The sequence below is a fragment of the Tyto alba genome, unplaced genomic scaffold (genome assembly GCF_018691265.1).
Source record: "Tyto alba isolate M040663 unplaced genomic scaffold, T.alba_DEE_v4.0 Super-Scaffold_5, whole genome shotgun sequence".
Taxonomy (NCBI): domain Eukaryota; kingdom Metazoa; phylum Chordata; class Aves; order Strigiformes; family Tytonidae; genus Tyto; species Tyto alba.
This window is the reverse complement of record NW_024881326.1, coordinates 21,987,321-22,012,540: the sequence shown is the minus strand read 5'-3', so window position 1 is coordinate 22,012,540 and position 25,220 is coordinate 21,987,321. Positions and strand designations below refer to the sequence as shown.

The following is a 25,220-nucleotide window of genomic DNA, read 5'->3' as shown; positions in this document are numbered from 1 at the left end:
CAAAGGCCAACGAGGTTGAGCAGGTTCAGGGAAGAAAAGCATCTCCACCAGCTCCCCACCAGCATCCAGCCTACAGCACATGGATGGTAAACAGGGGAAGGCACCACAACATCAGGACTTGCCATCAGCATCCTCCAAAACCTGCCAGGTTCAGCAAAAGCCTCTTCCCCACGGCCGCCTGCCCCTTCTGCTCCTGGCAGGGGCCCCAGCTCTCGCCAGGCTGCCAAGTCCAAGGCATCACAGAAAAGGATGGTCCTCCCTTCCAGAGGAGAGGGACAAAGGGACAGGGTATGCCGAGGATGCCTCCCCCTCCCTCCCGGAGTGGGCAGCCCCCTCCTTGCTCCAGCAGTTATAAAAGGGCTCTCAATCCATGTAATCCATTAGATACAAATTACAGCAATTTAAGCACACTTGACCCAGAATTACAGCAAGCCCATAAAGAGCTGCATCTTCCCAGGCAATTTACACTGTTACAAGCCCGCAAACAAACCACAGCAGAGGATTAAAAACAAAACAAAAAAGACAACAAAAAAGCAAACCAAACCCACAAAAGACGACGCTTGAAACAGCATTATCAAGAAATGAAAACCATTACCGGGGTTGGTTCATATTCAGGTGGTCCTAAATACACCAGGATTGCATGATCTCCAACCAACGTGCGTCTTGCAGCTCCCTTAAACCGTTCCATCACGGCCACTTGAAAGAAGAAGCCGCCACATAACCACCTGGGATGGGAGCCCAGGGGACACGGGCAGGAGGGACAGTGCTGACCCGGGGGCTGCTCGCCCTCCTGGGGTGGCTCCTGGCCCCGAGTCCCCCCGTAGCTGCTCAGGTCAACACCAATCCCACCGGCCAGGATGGGGGTTGCAATATTTCTGCATCAATTTTCACTCCCTTCTATGCATTGTATTTTTTTTTTAATTGTTTTTAAATTACTACTAGCCCTTGCTGGCATCCCCAGGAAGAGAAGCAGCAGAGGACAGGCCACCCTCCCACCAGCCCTGCAGGTATCACAGTACTGATTTATGGACCACTGCAGGCAGGTGGCCACTGGCCATCACATCAGGCAGAGACTTGAGGCAGTGACACTCTGCAGTTATCCTAGATACTCAGCCTGGCTTACATAGAAAAGTAAAACCAAAAACCATCAGCATTAAAAAAAAAAAAAAAAAAGTGCAAGTTATTTTCTTCCAACAGCAGGAGATGGGTTTTTCCAGTTTTGGGTCTTCTGCAGTAGCCATGGCCACCAGTTTCCACACACACACACAAAATCCTTGGTCCTCAGGGTCCCCCGAGATGCTCCAGGACCGCCTGCGCTGGCAGGAGGGAGGCGACGGGTGCTCCTGGCCGCGGAGATGAGCCAGTGGCACGGGCTTGCCCAGGGACAAGAAGCAATGCCATGGTTCTGTGCCGGCGGGCGAAGGGCGCGAGCAGGGGAGCAGCCCCCGGCACCGTGGGGGGGTTGCACAAAGCAGGAGAGAAGAGGGTGGCATGGGGGGGGGAAGGTGACAAACAGGGCCAGGAGTTACTGTGGGACACACGATAATTAAAAGCATCCAAACAGACAGAAGGTGCCTTGCTCTGAAGTGTCGATACCAGATGCTGCCGTGAGAAAGGAGCCAGGACCAGGCCAGGTGTTGCCTGGGCCAGCAAGTCTTTCATCCAGCAAAGCAAGTGGAGGATGGTGACAGAAACTTGCAGCACCATCAGGTCTAAGAAACGACCAGAGCACGGGGAGGTTGGACCTTCCAGAATTAATACACCGGCTTGCCCGGGAGGACAAAAGCCGGGCTGGGAAGGGGGAGGACGACTCTCGCTGCCCTGGTCGCTTGTCCCGACTCAGGGCCACACCACCCACCGCAGCACGAAACGAGACCCCAGTTACCAGAGTCCCCTCCTGTGCTCTCCTCTCCCCCTCCACTGCCACCAGCTGGAGGAGTCAGGAGAGGTACAGAGCTGATAAAAAGCAGGTCCTTTCTAGAGATGTAAATTTTTTTTTTTTTTTTTTTTTTTTTTATTCCAGATCTTTGGGAGACAGCCTCTCACATGCTGTCAAGAACACCACCTTTCTGGTTCATTTTGCATTTGAAGCTCGTTACCAATTCCATTAACTTTAATTATTAATTCTAGGTATGGGAATTTTTCTTTAAAACATGCTCGTAATGGCAATGGTTATATGGAAAAAAAAAAAATACACTTGAAGGAAGGGAGCACATGCCTTCCTCAAAATCAGCAGCACGTTTCGTCCCTACCCGTATGGTTCAGTTTACAAGCTCATGTCAAAGAGCCTATTTCACACACAAACACAAAATAAAAGCAGAAACACAACTTTTGATCATCCTACATTGATGTTTACTCTTGTTTCCTGTAGCCCCAGGTGACAAATCTGTCCTTTATATAGTGGAGGATTGTTGTGCTATTAACAAAGCCAACTGGACACGCTTAAAACTCGCAGCAGGTCTTTGCATTGGTGGCTTGTACCAAACTAAGGAATAATAATTAGTAAGCAATTAGTTGTAAAACGATAAATATAAATCCAGAAACATTTTTTTCTGAGCAGAAACGCTCGAAAGCAGGAGAATTTACAAGCAACTTTCTTACATATGAACACTTACGCCAAGAAGGGCAATGTTGGAGAAGTCAGCCCCTCTGAACACAAGGGCTTTTGTTCCACCATTCTCTGAGCTCCGAAGAAGTTTAATTTTTTATTTTTATTTTTTTTTTTTTCTTCATTTAACTTCGCAGGCCTGCCAGCTGGGTATAAGCCAGAAGGGTTATCCAGTCAGACCTTACTGCGATATATTTACAATGGTAGTGCATCTAAGGTTTGTTTATTTCAGGATTAAAATTCAAATGGCTAGAACCATTTAAATAATTAAAGGGCAATCAGAAAATGCCATGAAACCAAACAAATCAGGAAAAGTCATGGAAACCATCAGCAATATTTAATTCAGAAATTCTCTTTGTTAGGGAACTTAGCTGAAAGAAAACAGCTGGATGTAGTTCAACCCTCTAAATTAAAAACAATCTAACAAGGTCTACAGGGATAACTCTTTCAGCTACATATTGGAGACCAGATTCACTTCTACCAAGTAAATGTAATAGCACTCAAAGCTAGAAAGGAAATTCCTCAGAACTGAGGTAGTTTCTAAGTATCAGCACATTTTCCAATTCCTCGCAAGGCAACTTAGCTATTTACAATCCATTTTTTCCCACACATAAATTTATAACTTTTTCAATTTTATGGTTCCATGATTTATTTTCTAAAGAAAAATAATCTAGCCAGAATATCCGTAACTCTACTAACATCATGTTTTAATAAATAACTGGCTACTTCTAGTAAAATTAAGCCTCCAGGATTGTTTATACCAGCCAAGAATACTCCCTCTTTATAGCTTTGCAGAAATTTGGTGTGAAAATAAAGTTGAATATAACACTGACCCTGAGCTAACGAGTAATTAATGCTTCAATATAAAAATAGAAAATTATCCTTACAACAAAAGGGTGGAATAGAGCAAACCCTCTCTCTCTGGATTGCTCTCCCGACCAGATCCCGGCGTCCGGCCAGACCTAAAGGCTACCCAAAGCAGGAGGAGACGTGCAGAATAATTTTGAGTCTTTCCAAAGACTTTGTTTTCCCTAAACTATTTTAAAAATTATTTAATCTCTTTTCTTAAAAATATACATTTCTTTTATTAATGAGTTGCTGTTCACCACAACACTGTTCCAACTGCAAAAGCACAGGTAGAGAAAGGAGAGTGTCTCGGGTTGTGCCGGAAAGCTACAGTCGCTGGGCATCGGCTCCCCGGAGACCAAATCCACGGGGAAGGAGGCGTCTTCAGCCCGGGAGCTCCTGCCTGCTCCTGCTCCTGCTCCTGCTCCTGCTCCGCCCTGCCTGCGACACTGCCGCGGGGTGCTGCCGCCTGCTCCTGCCCTTTTGCCGCCCATCGGAACCAAAATTCCTGCAAAAACAAACCCGGCATGCCCCCCCGCCTCCCCGCCCGGCAAGTATTCCTTACAGAACAAAAAAATTTCAAAATTTAAAAATGAATCCAGCATTCATCTAACAAATTGGCAGACAAGACACGCGTTGGCATTTGGATCTGCAAGACGACAAGTTGCTTCCAACCGAACAAGTTTAATGCCTTATTCCCACGGGGGATGCACGTCAGGGACTGACCTACAGGAGTTACAGCTAATTGCAAGGATCCCGGGGAACAAACATCAACTCTTCTTAGCGTCTGCAGAACTGGAATTCTCTGTAGTCTCTTCCAATTTAACCAAACCTCCTGTAAAAAAAAAAAAATACATCCTGCTCCTGGCATTAACGCCCTATGCAAATGGGGCACTTGGCACACTGACCAGCTCTGCCTTCACCTTCTGTTTTCCTGCATAATAAAGACAAATTACCTCCACTTCTTTCCAGATAAGGCAACTAACATAATGTGGATAAATGGGAAGTTAACTACATGAAACGTGTTTTCTGCTTGTTGGGCAATTATTTTTTCTCCCCAAAAGATAACATGATAAATAAAACCTGCTTCTGTACAGATATTTCTCATTTCAGAAACACATACTTGTTACAGGCCAAGGAAAGACCCTGGGGTTTTTTTTTGTTTTCATAAGAAATATGGTAAAAGGAAAAAAAAAAAAAAAAAAAAAAAGTGAAAAAAGACACAAATGCGGAGCTAACTACAGGCTTGTATATACATTTTCGTTATCCAACTCTAACATGGATGGATCCCTGGTGAACGGGACAGACTGGTAGTCCCCGTTTCTGTTATTCCCAGAATAGCAAGGGAAAAAAAAAATAATCAGTATCTTAAAACCAGTGGCAACATAGTAAAAACTGTACACTGTTGTCCATTAACTTAAAAAGCAAAGTCCCTAGATGGTATAAAAGTGAAAGCAGGTGCCTTCTAACTTTGATAATAAAAGTCTTTTTCCCCCCCCTTCCTACGCTGCACAATTATCTCCATTGTCTTTGCAGGGCCAAGAACAAAACGCTAAGGAGCAAGGCCGCTGGCGATAAACCGCTCCTGGTAGCGGCAGAAGTGTTCACGTTCTTATCGCTCTTGTTGGAGTTCCCAGTGACTTCGGTGGCGTTGAACTCGAACTCCGGGGAGCACTGCTGGGGCTCGCAGCCGCTGCCGCTCTCCTCCCCGCTGCTCTCCTCACCTGCGGGAGACACACGCGTGCTGCACGCCTCTGCCGCCTGCCGCGGGGGCCGGGGGGGAACGCAAGCGCGGGGCTGTTTGGGAACTGCCGAGACGGCAGCGGGGGTCTTCTGGTTGAGGCGAGTTCTGCCGGCCGGTCCTCACACCCACCCGTGTTGGGGGGGGGTGGGGGGAAAGCTGGACACGACCCGGCAACGGGCGCTCGCAGCCCAGAACCCACCCGTGCCCTGGGCTGCAGCCAGAGCAGGGGGGGCAGCAGGGCCAGGGGGGGGATTGTCCCCCTCTGCTCCGCTCTGGGGAGCCCCCCCTGCAGTGCTGGGGCCAGCTCGGGGGCCCCCAACAGCAGAAGGACCCGGAGCTGCTCGAGCGGGGCCAGAGGAGGCCACGGAGATGCTGGGGGGGCTGGAGCAGCTCCCCTGGGGGGCCGGGCTGAGAGAGTTGGGGGGGTTCAGCCTGGAGAAGAGAAGGCTCCGGGGAGCCCTTCGAGCGGCCTCCCAGGGCTTAAAGGGGGGACAGGAGAGGTGGGGAGGGACTCTGGGTCAGGGGGTGGGGATGGGACGAGGGGTGATGGGTTTAAACTGCCAGAGGGCAGATTTAGATGAGATGTAAGGCAGAAATTGTTCCCTGTGCGGGGGTGAGGCGCTGGCCCAGGGTGCCCAGAGCAGCTGTGGGTGCCCCCTCCCTGGAAGGGTTCAAGGCCAGGTTGGACGGGGCTGGGAGCCCCCTGGGCTGGGGAAGGGGGCCCTGCCCGGGGCAGGGGGTGCCACTGGAGGGGCTTTAAGCTCCCTTCCAACCAAAACTGTTCTAGGATAGCACAGGTAAGCATTACAAGTGCAAGTAATTAGCACTCTGGTCTAGTTGAAAATGTCCCTGCTCTTTGCAGGGGGGTTGGACTAGATGACCTTTACAGGTTCCTTTCCAACCCGATGATTCTATGGGAACAACCCTCCTCACACAGCCTGTCGGAGATGCCAGTTCCCACCCTCTTTACTAACACGCTTACCCACAGCTGAAGCTTAACCAGCTACCCCGAGTTAGCATGAAATCCAATTAAAAAGGGAAAAAGAAAAAGCAAAAGGCAAGCAACAGCAAACGTACTTATGTCAATGAAGTCGACATCGTTCCCGCTGTACGCGTTCTTCAGCTTATTGGTCATCACTCGCAGAGCCATGATTTGCCGGCGAATCACCATGTCTGGCTTGGTAATATCAACTTCCACCTCAGGGTTATTCACTTGACTTGCTAAGCCATTTCCAGTCACCGCAAATTCATACCTGAAAAGAAACCGTTCCTGCTGGTAGGGGAGCTGGGCGAGACCGTGGGAACTCGGCAATGCCACCCCCCTTCCCAGCCTGGGTGATATTCTGAGCTCAGTGTCATCTTCCCACGTGCTAGCCCTCATGGAGCCCTTCTCCGGCTTTTTACCCCATCTCTCCTCCCTGCAGCCTGAGCAGCATGTGGAATTAAACACTGTTTTCATATAGCCTGTGTCACTAAGGCAGGGGAAAGACAATTTTCTCCCCAACTTGAAAAGAGAAGGAAGATCCGGGGTTTATAATAATAATGACTTACAACAGCATAAATCAGCTCGCTGCAGGCAACAGAGCAAAAGAAGCTGCTGAGTTGCCCTGATGCCCAGGTAGATGACACTTTTGGGAAAACAACCTTTGGGGCCATAGTTATCCCAGAGAAACCTATAGTAACTGTTGGAGGCAAGCGTGTCATTCTGGCTCTGCATAATGTACCTTAACCATCAAGCTGGGGTATTAAATGTGTACTTCTCACCAGGCAGACATGAGATGTAATTTCCCTAATAACCCCAGCAGGAGAAACATCTGTGATGTTGAAGAGGAGATAACACAACCCCACGCATCGAAGCGGAGAAGAGCCGAGCTGCTCAGCCTGAGTAGGTATGTGTGCTCAGGTCCAAACACACACATGGCCTCCTGGTTTAAAAGAGCAACTGAGCAACAAAACCCAACCAAATACATCTCCTGAAACAGGTATTTGAAGTATCATCTTATAGAGCAGGGATATGGCATTTTTTTCCCTCTTCCAATTACCTGACTTTCAAGAAAAATCACTGTTTAGCAGAAGAAAACATTACTTTTCTTAGTTATTATATCGACATCAGTTATCACGAGAGAAAGAAAATCCTTTAGCACAATCTACTGTTCCTGGAGACCGGGCAGTGAGATATAAGAATACATCTGAAGGGCATGCTCAAATCCTGTCCCATATACGGGAGGATTTATTCTTATTATTGTTGTTGGTTTTGTTATTATTTGTGGTCAATATAATATGTTTCAAAGAAGTCAGAGAGAGATCAAAGTGTGGAAGACTACTGAACTTTTAGCTTATTTGAGCCACAGGGAAAATAGCAACAGCAAAGCAAAATATCCTGCACAACCCACACAGGATGCCCAGCCTCCCCTCTGTCTCCTTGCCCAGTGCTGCCAAGTGTCCACCTCCCCTCCTTACTGGTGCTGGCCCTCACACGCACTGGGGAAGTCTGCTGTGAAAAGCCCCGTACAAGCTGCTGATAAACAAGACATCAGGAGGTCAGAGCCATTTCTTACTGTAGAGACCCAAACCATCGCCCTGGCCAAGTGAGGCAGTTTCAGGCGCACACAAAACAGTGCAAAATTTATGTGGTATGGCTCAGTCCTGTGCCCCGAAAGTATCAAGGGCAAAAACTGCTATTACTTAGGAAAAACTGCTGGAAAGCCCTGGACTAATTTTTTTTTTTTTTTTTTTTTAACGGAACATCTTGGATTTTGCTTATTTCCTCAGTAAGCAAACAGAAAAAAAGAAACTTCTATTTCCGAAATAAAAGTTAAACAGTTACATAAACCGTATGACAGAAAACCTTTGGCTTGTTCACGTGTCGGTAATTTCCTCCTTACAAGGAAAAAAAAGTTTTGTAACTGCTTTTCAATAAAAAGCGTGCGTGGAAGCCACGGGCCCCTTTGCGCCACTGACCTCAGCAGCAGAGGAGAGGACTTTTCACCAGCCTTTATCTCCCCTGTCCCTGCTCAACACGGAATCCAGAAATAGCTCCTGGCAGAAACACCAACTGGGAGCACTGGTGCAACAGCTTGGTCAGGCAACACGAGTCTCCCCACTCTATGCCCTTGATACAGGATTTTGTACTAATCGCCTCCCTATACCCACGAGCAACCAGTAAGAGGTTTCAGTCCAAGGAGTGATGCCGTATCTGGGTATCAGTTCCCTCCTTTAAAACAAAACCACCGCACAGAACTCAGACAACCCTTTAGCTTTGCGTTCAAGTTCTCCCATCTACCAAAAAAAAAAAAGGGGGAACGGCAGCAGCCTGTTTTGGGGAAGCTGGGGTCACTCCTGTAGGAGAAGAGGGCCCGGGGAGAGGGCCCGGCCCGCCAGGAAGGGCTGGGATGAGAGGGAGAGAGTTAACCGGGGGCAGCAGCATCGCCAAACCTGCTCTTGGCGCTCCCGTTCCAGCACTCGTTCTCATTGACAGTGCCCACAGACATCTTTTCATCATTGCAAATGTTGCCAGGGAGAGAAGACCAAAATTTTTTGGCTTGCTTCAGCTTCTCTTTCACATCAGTAACCTATTAAATAAAAGAAAAAAAGAAACACGGACATAATCCAGAATACCAAACGCTCATTAAAAGTGAAGCTGGAAAGGTATTTTTTATCACAACAGACGTGTACAAGCCAGATCTTCAGGCTGCATATTTTGATGGTTGATTTACTTTAATACAAAATTAAACACTGCTCCTCAAACACATATTACTCACAAGCCAAGCCTTTAAAACAGGCACTTTTCCGACATAGAAGCGTTGAGGTAATTCGCGTCTAGAGCCATGGGCAGATTACACCCCTCAGAGAGTTTAAGACAGCCAAGGAATATTAAGAAACCCTATAAATTACAAACGGAAAATTATACGCGGCGGCACACGGGTGCGAAGCGCCTGCGCGGCACCGGCAGGACCAGGCACTCACCAGTCGGTCCAAGCTCGTGCCGGCGGCTGTAGTTGGCCGCTCCTCGGGGTTGTAGGGCCTGAAACGGGCGCTGAAACCGCTCTCGGAGACGGAGCGGGCGGTGCGACCCTGGGCAAGCGTTTTTGGCTGGCCACATCCCTGGAAAACCTACGCGAGAGAAGGAAAGGGGTTTTCTGAAATAGGAGCAAAACAAGAGCCTCCCTTCTCCAGGCTCCAACCCAGCCCCTGCCCAAAATCATACATCAGCTTTATACATACTAGAAAGGCTGTTAAAAAAAACCCCCACACAAAACCCAAACAATATATTGACAAGACTAGGGAAATAAAACACATTAGATAAATGGACCATGAGGGCACTTGGGCTTTATTTACCTTCTGAGACACCTGCATGCTGTTTTCCTGCATGTTCATGATTGCATCGGAAATTTTCACATCAATGGGGTCCATGACTGACTCAATGTTGAAGGGACCCTCCAGCCTCTCTGCTACCAGCAGCATCGAATCTAACACACAAAGAGAAACAAAGGCTTTTAATGGAGGAGCTTCAAGAATAACAGATAAGAAGGATAACAGATTGAGCACATAGACATTAACCACCACTACATCGCTTCTGACCAGCGCACATCTCCAGGAAATATTTTGATCCATTCCCAGAGCCTACAACTTCACCAGACACTTAGAGGCTGCCGGCACCAAGCCACGGGCTCATATACATCAAAAGCCACGTTAAACGAGGGAGAACCATCGCAGCCTGCCAAGAGGCAGCCTGTAATCAGCTCCTCCCATTAGAACAAGCATTACTAACACCCTCCTCCCCATGCTCGTTTATTAAAGGTTGCCTTGTGTCATTTGTTTTTCAAGTCTGCTTTCAAAGCCACCGGCCTCCTCATGCTGGTCCTCAAAGCAAGACACCAACGCGAAAGGGCCTGAGATGATCACTGCCATCATCCCTCCCTTACGGAAAGCTACAGGCTTGGCCGTGCCTGGGGAAGCCAAGGGGTTGCACCTTCTGGCATTACACGGGCAATCTGCACGAGGGAGACTGCTTGAGGCCAAGGTAAACGCCGGGCACTAATGATAGATTTGGCACATCTCTAGGCAAGGGGAGATGGAAACACCCCTCAGCCAACACCGGGTCACTTCTCCCGTGCCAACATGCACGTCCTCATCACGCAGATCGTTAAACATAGCAGCCACCAAACATCCACTACTTCCTCTGGGAAATTATTATTTATTGGCATTAAGGCTTTCACCCTGCATTGCATTTAAGCCCTCTCTCTGGTTCTCCCTCAGAAGGTGCCTCCAGGTACACGCCTCGTGCCAAGCACTCGTCCCTTCCCGCCTGTCACAACCTTTATTTAATGTTAGCTTTCACAGTGGTCCCTTGATCCCAAAGCAACCCGCCGTTTGCTGGTCTCCTCTCCTGCGTCACTTCATGACGCTCTGCCACAAACTCATCATTTTCCAGTTGCATTTAATTCTTCAATTTTTCCTAGCCTGCGTGACGTGGGAGGCCAGGGCACAATGGCCCCTCCAGCCCTGAGGAAATCCTCTCCTGAGGAGCTCCTCCCTGCTCCCAAGGATACGCCTGTTCCCTTCCATTAAGGAGAAATGGGCATTTCACTGTCAGTCTATTAACTTCTCTTGAAAAGTGTTTCTCACGACATTCACCCTCCTCCCAAGCACAGCAGGTACTTTCAACAAGCAGAAAACTTCTGTGGGCTCTGGCTACCTGTTAAAGCCCTATAAAGATATTCCACGTACTGAACATTTTAGTAATAGCTCTGCCTTAGTGCCCAAGTCATGTAAAAAAACCCCACAAACTGATGACAAATATACAATTAAGCTACTTGTGTATTTGAAATAACAAGAAGAAGAAAATTAAAAAAAAATCCAACCCCCCTACATGAACTGCAGGTGCCTTCCTAGCTTGTAAATCCATTTTTTAAAGACAGCTCCCAGTATTCTAAAGATTTGCTGGGTGTTAAAGGTATACCAGTTGATCGACCCATCCTAAAAATCATGTCAACTGGGACTCCGCCAAGGTGCCAGTGTTCAGGGAGTGCACCCCAGGAGGAGCAGGAGCCCCCAGAAAAGCCCCTCGCCCTGTCAGACACACACCGCCAGCATCAGTGACGGAGCTGTTGCAGGGCATGGCTGAAATTTAGCCGTCAGGGACTACAAACAGGTCTGAACTAATGCATTTTTTAAAAAAAAAAAAAAAAAAAAAAAAAAAAGAAAAAGAAGGTAATAACAAATGAAACAAAGGGTCTTAGACTGTATTGTGGTGGGCTCCAATAAAGTGATGCTTCAAATCTCTGAGTAATGACTGCTAGCATGAATATACCATTGTGCCGGAGGGGAGAAAAATGCTTTTGATGTGCTACCAAATGGAGACTTTTGTAAACAAGTGGAGCACAACTTAAATGTGTTCATCATTGTCAAAGCTTTTGGGGTTTTTCACGCGCATAAAGAACATCCCCGTGCAGTTTGCAGGAAGCTGCTCATTTCAAATAAAAATATTATGAATGGATAGATAATAAAACATGCAAAATGCATAGTTTTGGGTTGGTTTTTTTTTTTTTTAAGAAAAAAAAATCATTCCATTTTGTAACTACTTAATTCTCCGAGCGGCCAGGAAAGGCCGCAGATCAATAAAGTGTTTGTGAAAGACTGAAAGGAAACATAAACCCCAATTCTTCTGGCTGTTTGGCGTCTTTGTAAACTTTGAGCCGGGCAGGCCATCCACAAGACCATGGGAATGTAGAGCGAATTGGGTCCTTTGTTAGCGGGGGTGCCATGGCGTTACATGTATCACAGCCCAGGAATGCAGCCTCCGCTTTGACTACCGATAGAGAAAATGCATTCGGCCTCCAGCAGAGCTGCCAAAGCTGGCGAGAAAAGATAAGGAAAGTAATAATTGCCCTTGGAGAATATAGTCAACTGGAGCTCTTCGGGAGCTGGGATTGATACTGGTTAAATGAAATAAACTTCCATAAAAGCTGGGGAGGGAACGGTGGGAGGGGGGCGGGGGGGATCTACCTCATCCACAGTTTTGATTTTGGGGGCATCCTGCAAACTTTTACCTCCCACCAGGAGCTGGCTGGTGTCCCCACCAGCAGCCGTGGCGAGCAGCGATTCCCTCTGGCAGCCACATTTGCCGTGAATAAGGCTGGGGGGGGTTCAGGCTAACGCTAGCACTGCTGCCCATCGAGGGGGGGGACACGCTGCACTAACGCCAGAACTGAAACTTTGGTGCAACTCATCTCCCAAAAAGGTTTTCCATTCTTGGGAGAGAGGAGTTGACTATAAATATCAATTATCTTGCCCCAGCTCTGGTGCGAAATAATTATATTTATAAGCCACGGTGAGGTGGCTCAGATCTGCTTCACACCAACCAAAAAAAAAAAAAAAAAAAAAAAAAAGTCTGGCAGAGTGAAAAATGTACCCTGGCCATTTATTACAAACACACAGCATGACAAACAGTGCCTCTCCTCCCTGTGATGGGGAGATAGAAGTGGATTTGGAAAGGGGGGGGGGGAGAAAAACCCAACCCACACCATATAGTGCTATCCCTTAAAGACCCTTTTCCTCCTGCATACATTTGTCCTTGCTACTGGCATTGAGACAATCCTTGGCGACAAAGCACCTCGCTCTCATGAAGGAAAGCAATTCTTTCGCATTGTGCTACCAATAATCAGAAACCCACATCTTCAGCCTCACTGTCTGACTTGAAGAACAAAAGGCAGTTTTCAGTCTTAACCCCAAGATCTGATTTAAAAGGGGAGGGAAGGAGGGGGAAGACCTTGACCATTCATTAACAACAATCTTTTTTTTTTTTTTTTTTTAAAGGGGGAAAAAATTCTTGGCACACAAAGTACTACTCCAGATATGTATATGGAGCCTGAATTTGACATCTTTGAGCAGAGTAAACCTTTGTGGCGGGAAAAAAAAAATAAAATGAAAAAAAAAATAAAAGGAACTGGAGATTAACACTGTTCATTCAGGAAAGCTCCAAGCCCCCCAGCAGCTTGTTTGAAACAAAGTATACCCCTGCCTAATTGGTGTACAATTGTGTCAGGAATGGAGGGCGAAATAATTTAAAGATAGTTAAATGGGAGAAAAGAGAACAATTTGGTCATTATTTCATATGCTGCAATTTTAAACGGTACTTTGCGGAAGTAAGGTAGTATAAAGCCTTCTTGTCTCAAAAAAACAACCAACTTTACATCCCGCTTTGGAAAAGCTTCACACAAGTGTCTTACATACAGACCCACCAAAACATGCGCATGTATATTTTATACGCACGTGCACCCAAATTCATATATACTTGCAGCATTTGTTGCAAATTCTCCCATTTAACTACCTTTAAGTTATTTTGCTAGGTTCAAAATCTGACATGTAATAAATCATTGCCATAACTTAGTACTTAAACCCGTGACACAAAATAGCATCAAGCCCATGCAGGCGCTTTTTTTTTTTTTTTCCTGTTGTTGCGGGGTGGTTTGCGGAGAGGGGCTGGTGGTGGTTGGTTTTTGTTTACTTATTCATTTATTTAAACCTTTAAACACACACACACGGGATATTTGCGACATACACCCTGCCCCAAACACCACATCTATTTCATTTAATTTGACTCAAGTGGCAAATTGAGACAGAAACCAAAATCTGAAACGTAACCAGCACCTGTTCAGTTATTAAGCTGTCTAAAGAAAGCACAGCTTAAGTTTTCGGTATCCATACTCCACTGCAATAATCAATCCAGAGTGCACGAACCAAGCAAATACTGCCAATAAATGTAACGAAGCTTAATACCATACTTAAGTAATGAGTGGGCAAGCAGCCCCATGGGGAGGAAGCACTACAAGAAGAAAGCTTTACTTCCAACCTGGAACTGCATTTATTTATTTTGTCTTGTTTAATAATTGTAATTATTGTATGCAGTCCCTGATCAGTCTCTTGTGACAGGGCTCGTTGGCTTCCCCCCCTGCCCCTGAGGTTCGTTTTTAGCTGCATACCACCTACAGCAATTAGCTGCTTGTGCTTTTGTCTGTTTTCTGGCATTATGCCCTTCCCTTTCATGGGATTCCTCTTTTCTACTTGGACTAGATGTTTGCAAGTCTCCTGGCTTTGAGCTATTTCAGCAACAATTGTAGCTGAAATACTTAATATTCTCATGAGAAAGACGGCTGGGAGGAATGGGGGGGGTGGGGGCGTCAGCCTCCCAGAGAATGACTTGGAAACCCAATTTAGTGTCACATTTAACGCCCTACATGGCATACACAGGCAAAAAAGTGCCTTCTGAAAATAATACCCTACACACATCCAGTTGGCACGGGCAGTGAAGTGAAAAGCCAGTGCACAACACACTGGAAAACAAGTTCTAAAAATCTAAATCTAGCCTGAAATGCCAATTATCAGCAATTTCCCTTTTTTGTCTCACAGCTTAATGAAAGGGAAATCTTAACTTTCTAACAGTCTTTTTTTTCCATCAGAGGGATGGGAAGAGTACAGCAGCTTCGTCAGTAGCTGCAGATACTTTACATGTGCACTTCATCACACATTAACTGGAGTGAAGCGACTGCTCCCAAAGGATGCTTGTTCACAGATAAATCAAGCCTCCTGGAAAAGGAGCACAAATTTAACATTTAACATTATCTATTGCCTGTGTCCCCAAAACGTGATGCACCGCCAATTCTGCTGAGCCTTGACCCAAGGTGGAATTTAACATTTCAGTTTAAATTTCATGTATCAAATAATACCATTTATAAGCATGGAAGAAAAGTAACAAACAGGAGGAAGAGGATGGCAAAAGCACTCACACAGTGTCATGTAAGGCTTATCGACATTTCAAAAGGACGGTGGCCGAGCGCCAAATGAGCTGTTTAAAAACAGATTCAGACACATGTCCCATTCAATTTTTTAATGTAAAATACAGGCCTGCAGCTTTTCCCAAAGCTCACTGCAGCTGGCAGGGAGACTCCCAGGCTGCTGAGCAAGAAAACTGGCTTCAGAAAGGACAGCTGTATGGTGACAACAATGTGTAAGGAGTAGTATGGAAAAAACAGCTTGCACACATGCTTGGTCCAGCAAGAAGAGACGCTCCAAGCCTACAAGCACATGGCAGCTCCATCCTCCTAAAGCTTGCTGCAACAAAGGTCACTGGCACAGAATTCTCATTTATTTAGCAATTAACATGAACAGTAAAAGGTGCATTGTATACAGAGGTGCGGAAGGAAAAAATGCCCATCACAGACACCTTAAAAACCTGCTATAGCTCAGCACTGCCACTCAAAAAAGCTATTCAGATAAGGGACAAGTTATCGGTATATACTCACATGCAGTTTTAACCCATATTGCCTTACCCATAAAGATATTCCACTCGGCGTCCAAGTCCCCTTGGTTGGCCAAGCAGCCTCTCATGACGTTAAAGCAGTAGTTGTAACAGGGCTTCACCGATACCAGACCTCGGCAGTACGGACAGTACATCATTTTCAGCAGCGCCCGTGTACCCTGCGGTGTGGGGTTCACCTTTAAAAAGAGAAAAAGGGCAAAGGAGAAGCAAATTAGCCCTTGGTCACTAGAGCAAAAAAAAAACCCACGTATTTACACCGGGGTGGGTGGGAACAGAGCTGTGCAGGGGAGATGCGATGGGGTTCGGTCACTGCTGTCCAGTCAGCTCCCCGCCGACATGGTCCAGGGATCTGGGGAGCAGAGGAAGGGGTTTGGCTCACCTCCTGGGGTATACCTGCCTCCCCACGGGACACAAAACGGTCCCCATCCCCGCAAAACGTTATCTGCACTGCAATACACCTTGTGTATTGTGGGACCCCCTCCCTGGGCTGCAAGGACAGGCATCCCGAGGGGACGCGCAGCGCTCGAGCTCAGGCAAGGCGGTAAAAAAACGACCCAGCCAAAAGGTGGAATGCAAGGCTGCACTGCCCAAGCCCCGCTGCAAACGCACGCTGAAGACGACGATGCCGGGATTTCTTGGGAAAAAAGCAGCCAAGATGGGATGCCTGCTGTTATCCCCACACCAAACCCGCCAGGAGCGTGCCCTCCTTCTCCACGGCGCTGCGGCTCGGCTCCTCCCGGACAATTGCCCAGCAGGGCTCTCCGGCAGAGAGACCGCCTCCTTTATCTTACATTCAACTCCTGCAACGCAGCGTTTCCATGACTGATACCCGGGTTCATTCGCACTCAGCATGCTAAGCAACGCCGTTCCCCACACCCGAAGGAGGTGGCAGCTACAGCCTCGCAGCTGAGGACAAGCCGGGAGGGCCCTCGAAGCCAGCGTGCAAGCGGAGCTATCTGCAGCAGGCACGTCACCCCCTGAGCCCCCGACAGAGCTACTTTCCAAAGTGACTCACGGTCATTCATGTTTGATTCACTCTCTGGCCCAGCTTCAAAACATTCATTGAAACCATTTCCACCCAGCCAGCCCAAGGAGCATTAGCTCCAGCACCACGCACTGCTGCTGACCACGTGGTGGGTCCATCTAAAGCACTGAACAGAGAAGCTCCCTCAAGAGCAAGTCCAAGTGTTAATTAGCCACATACAAAAATGGAAAATTAAGACGCGAGCAGCGATACACTGACAAAATAGAAGCAGTCTCTGGTGTTTTAAGCAATGCGCTTGAGACTTCTTGTGTTTATGGATAAATAGCTTATAACCCAAGACCGTGCTGGAGGAGAAGACACACACACACAGAGCCCCAAGGAAGAGAGAAGTCATTCGATACAAATGGCTGGAGATGTGGATGGCCTCCACATCTCATCTGCTGGAGGTCTGGAAACAGACTTCATGGCAGGGAGGATGACAGGACTGGAGGTGAACGTACGTGAGGAAGATCTGGTACCACACGTACGCTGAGGACCGTCCTACCAAAAAGCTCATCTCAGCACAAGGGCTATGGAGAAACTAAACATCATCTTCTGGTACAAAAACTAGCTGGCAGCACATGAAACTAGGAGGCAACAAATTTTAATAAAAACAAAGCATAAAACAAAAAACCTCGCTACATAATCAGACTGACTTTGCTAGTAAAATCAGCAGAATTTTAAACCCCTCTTTTCTCATGAAAAGAGATGACAGATGAAAATCCACTGTGTTTCTGACAACTCTAGAAAGACCATGGTTTCTCTTCAGTAGGCAAGAAAACTGGTTAGAAAGACAGAAGGACAATTTTCTGCAGTTGATAGAGCCCAGTGATGGATTTTGGCTGGCCAGCAGTGTTAATTCAGACATCAATTTACCCCTCTTTTGTCATCTTTACTCCTCTTTTGTCCGCGAAGAGCCTATTTGGCCAAGCAAAAGGAGACTCAATGTAGAAAGCTGTTTGCGGTAGTGGAGGAATCTGATTCAGACGCTTCAGAGCACATAGATATATATATATATATATATATATATTTGGAAGGCGCAGCAGGAGTGGGAGCCCCAGCAGAAATCTCCCTATTGAGGCAGCACGGCTTTAAAGCAGAGCTAGTTCAAACACTGGGAAGAGCTCAAGCAATAGAAACCAGCTAAATCAGATGATTTATAGTCAGAAAACTGAAAACAGACAAATGTAAAGGTATCATCTGCCATCCAGATGGTGCAGTCCTTGCATAACAAAAAATTGCAGGGGGGTGGGGGGAAGAGGGAGCTAAATAACATCTCACACCCAGAAGCAGAGCTCTGAAGGATGCCCCAGCTTAGTAGTTTAGTCTCTTATCTGATAAAAATCCTTTCCTGTGTCACTCCGTGGTAGGTGTCAGGACCTCCACACCTTGTCCTGAGGCTTATCCAACAGATGCTGGCCATCCTAGCACTGCTGGCCCTTCAAAGAAGAGCTCTGCATCCTCCTTGGGAAGAAAATTAGGAAAACATTGATAGCACTAGCCAGGTGCTAGAGCAGTTTGAAGCAGGACAAGGAACAAGAGACTTTCCCAACCCCATCATGGAAAGTTGTAGGTTTATGAAAGGGAGTGCATGGCAACGTGTTGCAAAAAAAATCACCCGCACAGCAGTGACCCGGGAGGCACCTCCCCATCTTAAGTTCCCGGCTCGCCCCACGAGTGCTGAGCGGCTGCAATCCTGCAGCATCCCCCACTTTGATATTTCATAGGGGCTGATCTTTATGAATCTCAGCAGATGCAGGGGAAACTAAAGCCGCTTTCCTGCGTTCCACAGCAGACGGCATGGGACGGTCACTTGGATTAGGTCCTTTGAACAAAGACCCAGAATGATTTTAAAAGCAAACGAGGTTTTGCTTCCTTCCCCACAAAGGTTTGCAGCTCCGAGCCCTCCACAGAGCAGAGGGTGATGTCAGAGGGGGGTGACGAGAAAACAAACCCCAGCCTGCCATGACTGCTATACCGAGCCCTAACTAGTGATGGACATAACCCACAAGGAAGCTGTTAGTTTGCAATGCAGTTGAAGGGGAAGAAGACAACAGGGAAATTGCATCAGTCCAGATCTGGCATTTTATGGTGTCAGAAAGCAACAGGAAGGCTTGATCACCTCTAAGAGAGTTTCGGGGAAGATTACGAGCAATTACACCTCGTTACAACAGTGATAAATACTTAGCTGCTGCATATCACTGCAATGAGAACCTTAACCCCTGGCGAGGGGCCCATACCCGGTCCAGACCAACTCTGGATCTGTCAGTGGGATGTGCCATATGTTGCACTGGCAATTCTTCACAAGCTTTTAATGTTCGCTCTGCCACGCCAGGTGCAAGCTCTTAAAACACCATTGTATGTAACAGTAAACCCAGATATGCTTTGTTCTGGGGTTGTGTTTACCTTGGAAAGCAACTCAAGTTCATTCAAACTCTACTCTAGAATGACCCTCAAAACCAAATAATCTCCTCTCTAATAAAGCAGAGTCCCAAAGAAAGCTTTATTTGTTGAAGAGGATTTACTCTGGTAGATTTGAGCCCAGGTAGTAGTACGCTGTAGTACACATACCTTGTAAAAGCTTCTAATAGAAGTAAATGCACTCCAGCCCCTCTCTTTTATCTTGTGAAATTTATTTCCTTTCCATGGCGTTCCACGCCACTGCAGCAATCCATCACCCTGCGGTTTCATCATGTAAATTACAATTTGTCCATATCTATACGCTTTGTCAAACGTGAAGATTAAAAGCTGCTAACAGATGTGTTTTGGCACCAGTCTTCACATTCGTATCAAACTGGGTCCTTAAAAATACAGATTTGCACACAATCCACAAAAATTAAGTGAAAAGCAAACAATTCTGGTCTTAATTCAAACGTTTCATATCATATTTGTTGAGATACACCCCCCCCCCAACTTACATTGAGTGGTGAAGGTACAATCACGTTCTTGTAAAAATTACATGCTCTTGGTATAATAAAATCTGGGGTTTGTCGGTACCTTGTCATACCTGTCCCATTTCAGAGTCTCACATAAGGGAAAGGGCTTGACTTATGCCCTTACCCTTTTCCAACTCGTTGGCAATTGCACCTGGATGCATTCGCCTGGTAGAAACTTCACAAAGTACGTACCTATCAACTGAAATGCCTTGTTAATAGCCTACCACAAAGCCACCAAAATGCAAGCTAAACCGATCTGTGCAAGCAGATGAAGTTGAGGAGCAACTGGTTTCCTTCTTCCCCTCCTTCCCAAGGCAAGGAATAGCTGAGGAAGGATGACAGAGCTCCAACCATGGATGGGTTCCTGCGGGGAGCTCTCACTGGCTGCCAGACAGCCACAGCCACATTTTATCCTCTCACTCTACCCTCGAGTTAACATTAAGAATGTTAATAACAACATTTAAAATCCTGTCAGCTTTAATAGCTATTTATAATAACACTGATAACTCGGGCTTTCTTATTTTCCAAGCTTGCACAACAGCAGCGTTGCCATGCCAGCAGCACAGCTACCAGAAAACATAAAAATCCAACAATTTGAAAATGCAGTGAAATTACATTTGACTTATACTGTGTTTTCTTTCAGAAAACCTGAATTGGGGCAATACTGGATAAGGAAGACCGAAGGAGTAACTTCAGCGACACGGAAAGATGATTTCATGACTTCAAAAACTAACTCCAAAACTGACTGAAGGACTGTGGGATGCTCCAGGTGAGCAGCCAATTTAGACAAGAGAAGCGTCACTGATTTTTGGGTTCAACACAACCTTACTTGCATCATTTTTTCCGCCCCTCAGTGTTGTGCAAGAGCATCATCCTGGCACATGCTGGTCCAGACATTCTGCTCACTGTGAAGCAGAAGATCACTTGGGCGGCTCTTGGTTTGCTTCCCCACCCCAAAAATTCCAATGAAAGTGTTTTGGAATTAATTACGCATTTAACCAATTTTGCTGGCCCGGTGCTAGTACATGAATAATTTAGAAAGCATCTGGTTCAACCACAGATTTGAGCCTCCGAGGTCTTGCACATGGGAGCACATTTAGGAGCGATACTTCGGAATCGCACCGCTCTGTGCCTCATCGGTATTCACTACCCGTGGCAATGTCTGCTGCAGTTTCAGCTTGTGCGATGAAAAGCTGAAGGGCACATTTACGCTTGATTCCCTACTTGCTTGCTTTCCAACCCCCTCGCCCCCAAGTGACACTGCCAGAGAGGAACAGCAAAGCTCCTGAGAATCACACTGCCAGTCTTAAAATTAATCTGTCGAAGGGGGAACGCCGTGTGCTTGCCTTCCCTGCCAGCACCCCCAGCCCACGGGGGGCAAGGGGGACCTCAGGGTGCTGAGCGGACGCCTCTTCCACTGAACAGTCAGCAAGTGATGCCAGGGTCAGCATCTCCTGCTCTTGGTGTCCTCGGGACCAACTCGCCTTTCAAACAAAGCTTGTTCTCCAAAGCACCTGCCTCTCGCTGACCCGGAGACACAGCAGATAGTTAGGAGCGTTCTGTTTGCTTTAATGAACAAAACAGCGAGAACATTTACCTTGGCAGCTACACCCGAAAACTTCCTTAGTTATCCCTCCCATTGTTCTCAAAATTAGCAGCAGAACCACAGTGTAAAGGGCAGGCAAAGAAACAAAAAAACCCACCCCAGTGGACTGAAACACTCCTGCACGCTGCCATCAGCTCCAAACCCAGAGCTACATCCTCACATGCTCTCAGCCCGTTAAATCCATGATGATTGCTGCTCAAGCATGCTTTGAAGGCTATGCCTAGCGCAGACCCTCAAATGGCTGGAGCTGAGGCAGATGCAGCCACATTCTTGGCAGGTCTTCTCAGGGTCATCTTTGATGTGGAGAAGTGCTTGGTATTGTTTTCTGCATTGATGTTTGCCCTTGGCACATGGAAGGCAACCTCTTTGTGCACAGTGAACCCTTGGTCTGGCCCCATGGCTTGCAACTTGCTGCCTGGTCAGCACTGCTTCTCAAGACGTCCCTCTGCAACACTAAAAGGGCTCCTCGGCTCTTCTGGTTGGTTCTCAGTTGCCCAAGAAGCAGCAGCATCTGGCCCCCATCTCCTCTCAATGCATGCAAGCAACGCATTTCATTCAGTGCTTTATTATTTTCACCACCACTTCTCCTGCACTAATGTCCGGTGCACATTCAGCATCCAGGTTGAAAAGTACAGGAGCATGGTTCAGGAGATGCGGCTGGAGGTAAGGGAGCTCACACAGGCCAGTGGTAGGTTGGTTTATGCAGGTTCCTCACGTCACCTTCTGCGTGATGGATGCCCCATTAAAAGAGGCAGCTCAGACTAAAGAGGCTTAAAAAGCCACTGGGCTTCCCGCTCCAACTTTGGAGCAGCTGTGGGAAAGCAATCGCTTGCCCCCTCCGCAATTTTCTTCTATAAACTGTTTGAAGAAAATTCCCTCCTTGGCTGATACTATCACACTTCCTTAGGGAAGAAATGCTGATACCAAGGAAGCTGAGCCGCCTCCACCCACCGCGAACATCTCCAGCAGCATCCTCCTGGCTTTTAATGTCTTTGAGAACGGCAGATGATGAGGTGGGTGTGTCAGAAATACATACAAAGCTGTGTATTATTTCAGACAGCTCATACCTGTGTTCCCAACTTAAAACATCATTTCTTGCATAATGCTGAAGCTGCTGCCTGTCCTGGACAAAACAGCCAGGGTCCCTGAGGATGGGCTGGAAGCCCCTTTCCAACAGCGCAGCTGCTTTGGTGGCAACTGGCGCCTCGTGTGGGTTTCAGCATGCAAATGCTTGTTGGGAAGATGATTTGGGAGCCTCCAGAGCTCCAAACAGTTCCTCGAAGGATTGGACACAAAGGCAAAAAGTGGTAAAAGAACCCCAAAACAACAGTTCATCAGTATAAATCTCCCAGGGGGCTGCAGAAAACTATCGCCACCACTGCAACTGCAGGAGGTCCCATCCGCACGTCCCCCGTCCACAGCTCTGCGGAAAGAGGGTGACACAAATGCAGGGGTTTGATGTTGTGCGCCTACATGCTTTGTCCTTCATGCCCCGCCACTGCCGACCTTCAGCCAGACCTCCCCTCCCAGCCCTTGAGACAAGCAGGCTCCTCCCAACCCTACGAAATACTGTTGGGGCTCAGTCCTTGACTTCACCTTCTTCTTCTTCCCCCACAACGGGGACCTCCATCCCACATCTATTGCTGACCCGCACTCAACAAGCCTCCGAGCACCGTGCCCTCCAAGGCACCATGACCCTCGACCGGCTGCAGGTTTAATTGCATATAACTAATGAAAGGAACATCTCTGCACCTTGAGAACTGCCCAGTTGCAGGTTCTCAGCCTTTTTCAGTCGCTCTGGGCTCTGGCTTGTATTTGCTCCCTTTTTCCACCCCTGGCTGGAGCAGGAAATGTCACTGCTGGCAGCAATTTAACCCGGCTGATTTTAGTGCTTGACAAGGTCTAAGTAGCAAGCAAGTGATTAGGGGATGGGCAGATTTCCGTCTCCTGAAGGCGAGGGCAGGAAGGTCAGAGGGAAAGCACCAGGCATCAGCAGAGGAGGGAGGGAAGCGCTGGAGGCCCCCAGCCCCTCGCAGCCCACCTCAGATGCCAGACAAGGCTCTAGCCAGCAGAAACAGCACCCCGGGTTTTCTTCTCCGATCTGCTGCTTGGGACGGATCTGAAGAATTTTGTATTTTTTGGGTCCAAAGGAGGGAATTTGAGGGGTGAAGACTTACTTGGGCATCAAAACAGTGGTTTTTGGACACGATCTGAAAAAAGACTGTGCTTTCTCTCAAAACCATACCACTTTCTGTTGTGTGTTAGGGCTTCTGACCCATCCAAGGCCAAATTAAAAGTTATTTTGTAAAGCACTCCGGCTCTGAAATCTAGCATACTTGCAGCTTTTCAATATTCTGTCTTCTTTTCCCCTTTACTCCCAAACTCATGCAAGAACGATACCTTTCTAAATGCATCTCCCTAGTGAAGATGTAAAAATATATAGGATCATTAAAAAGCCATCAAGGCCATTCTACTGTAACATGCTCCTTGCTCTCCCGATAGCACCCTGGGAAAGTAAAAAGCAGCTGGGTCTTGCAGTAGTTTGTATTTCTCCTCCCGAGGATTTTCAATTAAACATTTTTAACTTGCTTGTTACGAAACGCAATAAAAGTAAAACTAAGTTGCATTACTTTGGACATTTTTTCATAAAGAAGAATAGAAGATTTATCCCTCAAGCTAATCCCTGGTATAAACCATCATCCCACTACAACTCCTGAGTAAAAATAGTAAGGAAGAAAAGTCAATAGAATCATTATATAGAGCTCAGCAAAGCCAGGCTAATCTATATGTAACGTGGGAAGCCCCAAAACACAACCGCAAAGCAGCAGGCATAAAAACATCAGCTTTTAAACTCGTGTATAGAATTTCCCATTGTGTCTTGCAGAAACGTGATGTTAGATTTCCACTGAATAAGATTAAAACACTACAGAAAAGATTATTATTCCTTCCACTGCTGCAGCTAAAGCTTAGCTATTCAGCAGCAGGGACTTCTGCTACCACTTTGAAAAGTCAATCTGTTGCGGGATTTCCAGTGTAACTTGTGAAACTGCAGTGGAAAGTGCAGGAACTGTGATTGTCCACGGCGCATGAGCTATTTTTGCAGCTGAGTGGGTCTCTGGGTAACCTTCCACACTTGAGCAATTAATTCTAGAGTTGAAGGCAACTCTACACTCTAGGATCTTCAAAAGGGAAAGAGAAATCACAACGCCACCTCGGGTTCACGACTCTGATTCGTAACAGATGCGGGGACCGTAGCCCTTGTGGTCCCGTGTCAAGTCTGGAGACGTTTTGATGAATTCTGAGCAGATGGAGCATAAACACGATCTCTCATCCATGCACGTTTACTGCCTATCAAGTGATTGCACATTCCTGAAAACCATACTGGGGCTTAGCCGATGGACCTCCCACCCGAACGCTTCATCCGCACTCTCCGGCAGCGAAAACCCCATCCCCTGACCAAGCTATCTTTCACACAGCCAGAAACAAGAGCCACCAAATCTGAAACCCCCAACCAAGAGGCCAGCAGGCTCAGCCAGTGACACGGCACGGAGAAACAATACTCGGTCTCATCCAGCACTAATCCTCCCCCTTCCCACCACAGGACGGCATCCCCGGGGCTGGAGGATTTGTGGTCTCGTAAGAGGGACCGCATATGTCACTCATGGAGCTCCACAACACCCCCCCTCAACCTCAACGAGCAGCATGCAGACACACCTCACGTAAGAGTCGTAACTATTAAATGGGGACTCAAGGTGTCCAAGGACCTTAAACCTGCCACCGTTAACTTACCACTTGCTCCTGGGGGCTGGATATATTAGTATGGCAACTCTTTCCATGCAAATATTCTCTGCCCTACCGCACACATGCAGGCTTATCGCAGGCTGCTTTTCTCATTTCTCTTAAAGAAAAATTAACGTGGAAGCAGATTTTAGTTTTTTCTTTCCAGAGACACAGTATTTTAATATTATCCCTGTAAGTCAAAGCAATTTGAATTATTATCTCACTTAACAATGATGCTTGTGGCTGTCTCCAAAATTGCATTCTGCTTCTAGGAGTACCTGAACAGCCACTCTTTCCTGGTTTACTTTTATTTTTGCTTTCCTAGCACTTACGGTGATTCAAACTACAGCACATC

At 47.1% G+C, this 25,220-nt stretch overlaps 1 protein-coding gene across 1 annotated transcript in view; it reads right to left on the bottom strand.

The window, feature by feature from the left end:
• Positions 1-2,329: 2,329 nt before the first annotated feature.
• GPC4 (glypican 4) overlaps positions 2,330-25,220 on the bottom strand; it is a 69,927-nt gene continuing 47,036 nt past the window's right edge. The window contains exons 4-9 of the mRNA XM_042807369.1: positions 15,530-15,695; positions 9,537-9,667; positions 9,165-9,311; positions 8,634-8,770; positions 6,276-6,451; positions 2,330-5,178 (exon numbers count right to left, since the gene is read on the bottom strand). Of these exons, the coding sequence (XP_042663303.1) occupies positions 4,970-5,178; positions 6,276-6,451; positions 8,634-8,770; positions 9,165-9,311; positions 9,537-9,667; positions 15,530-15,695 (966 nt within the window). The 3' untranslated portion in view covers positions 2,330-4,969. The remainder of the gene's footprint in view (positions 5,179-6,275; positions 6,452-8,633; positions 8,771-9,164; positions 9,312-9,536; positions 9,668-15,529; positions 15,696-25,220) is intronic.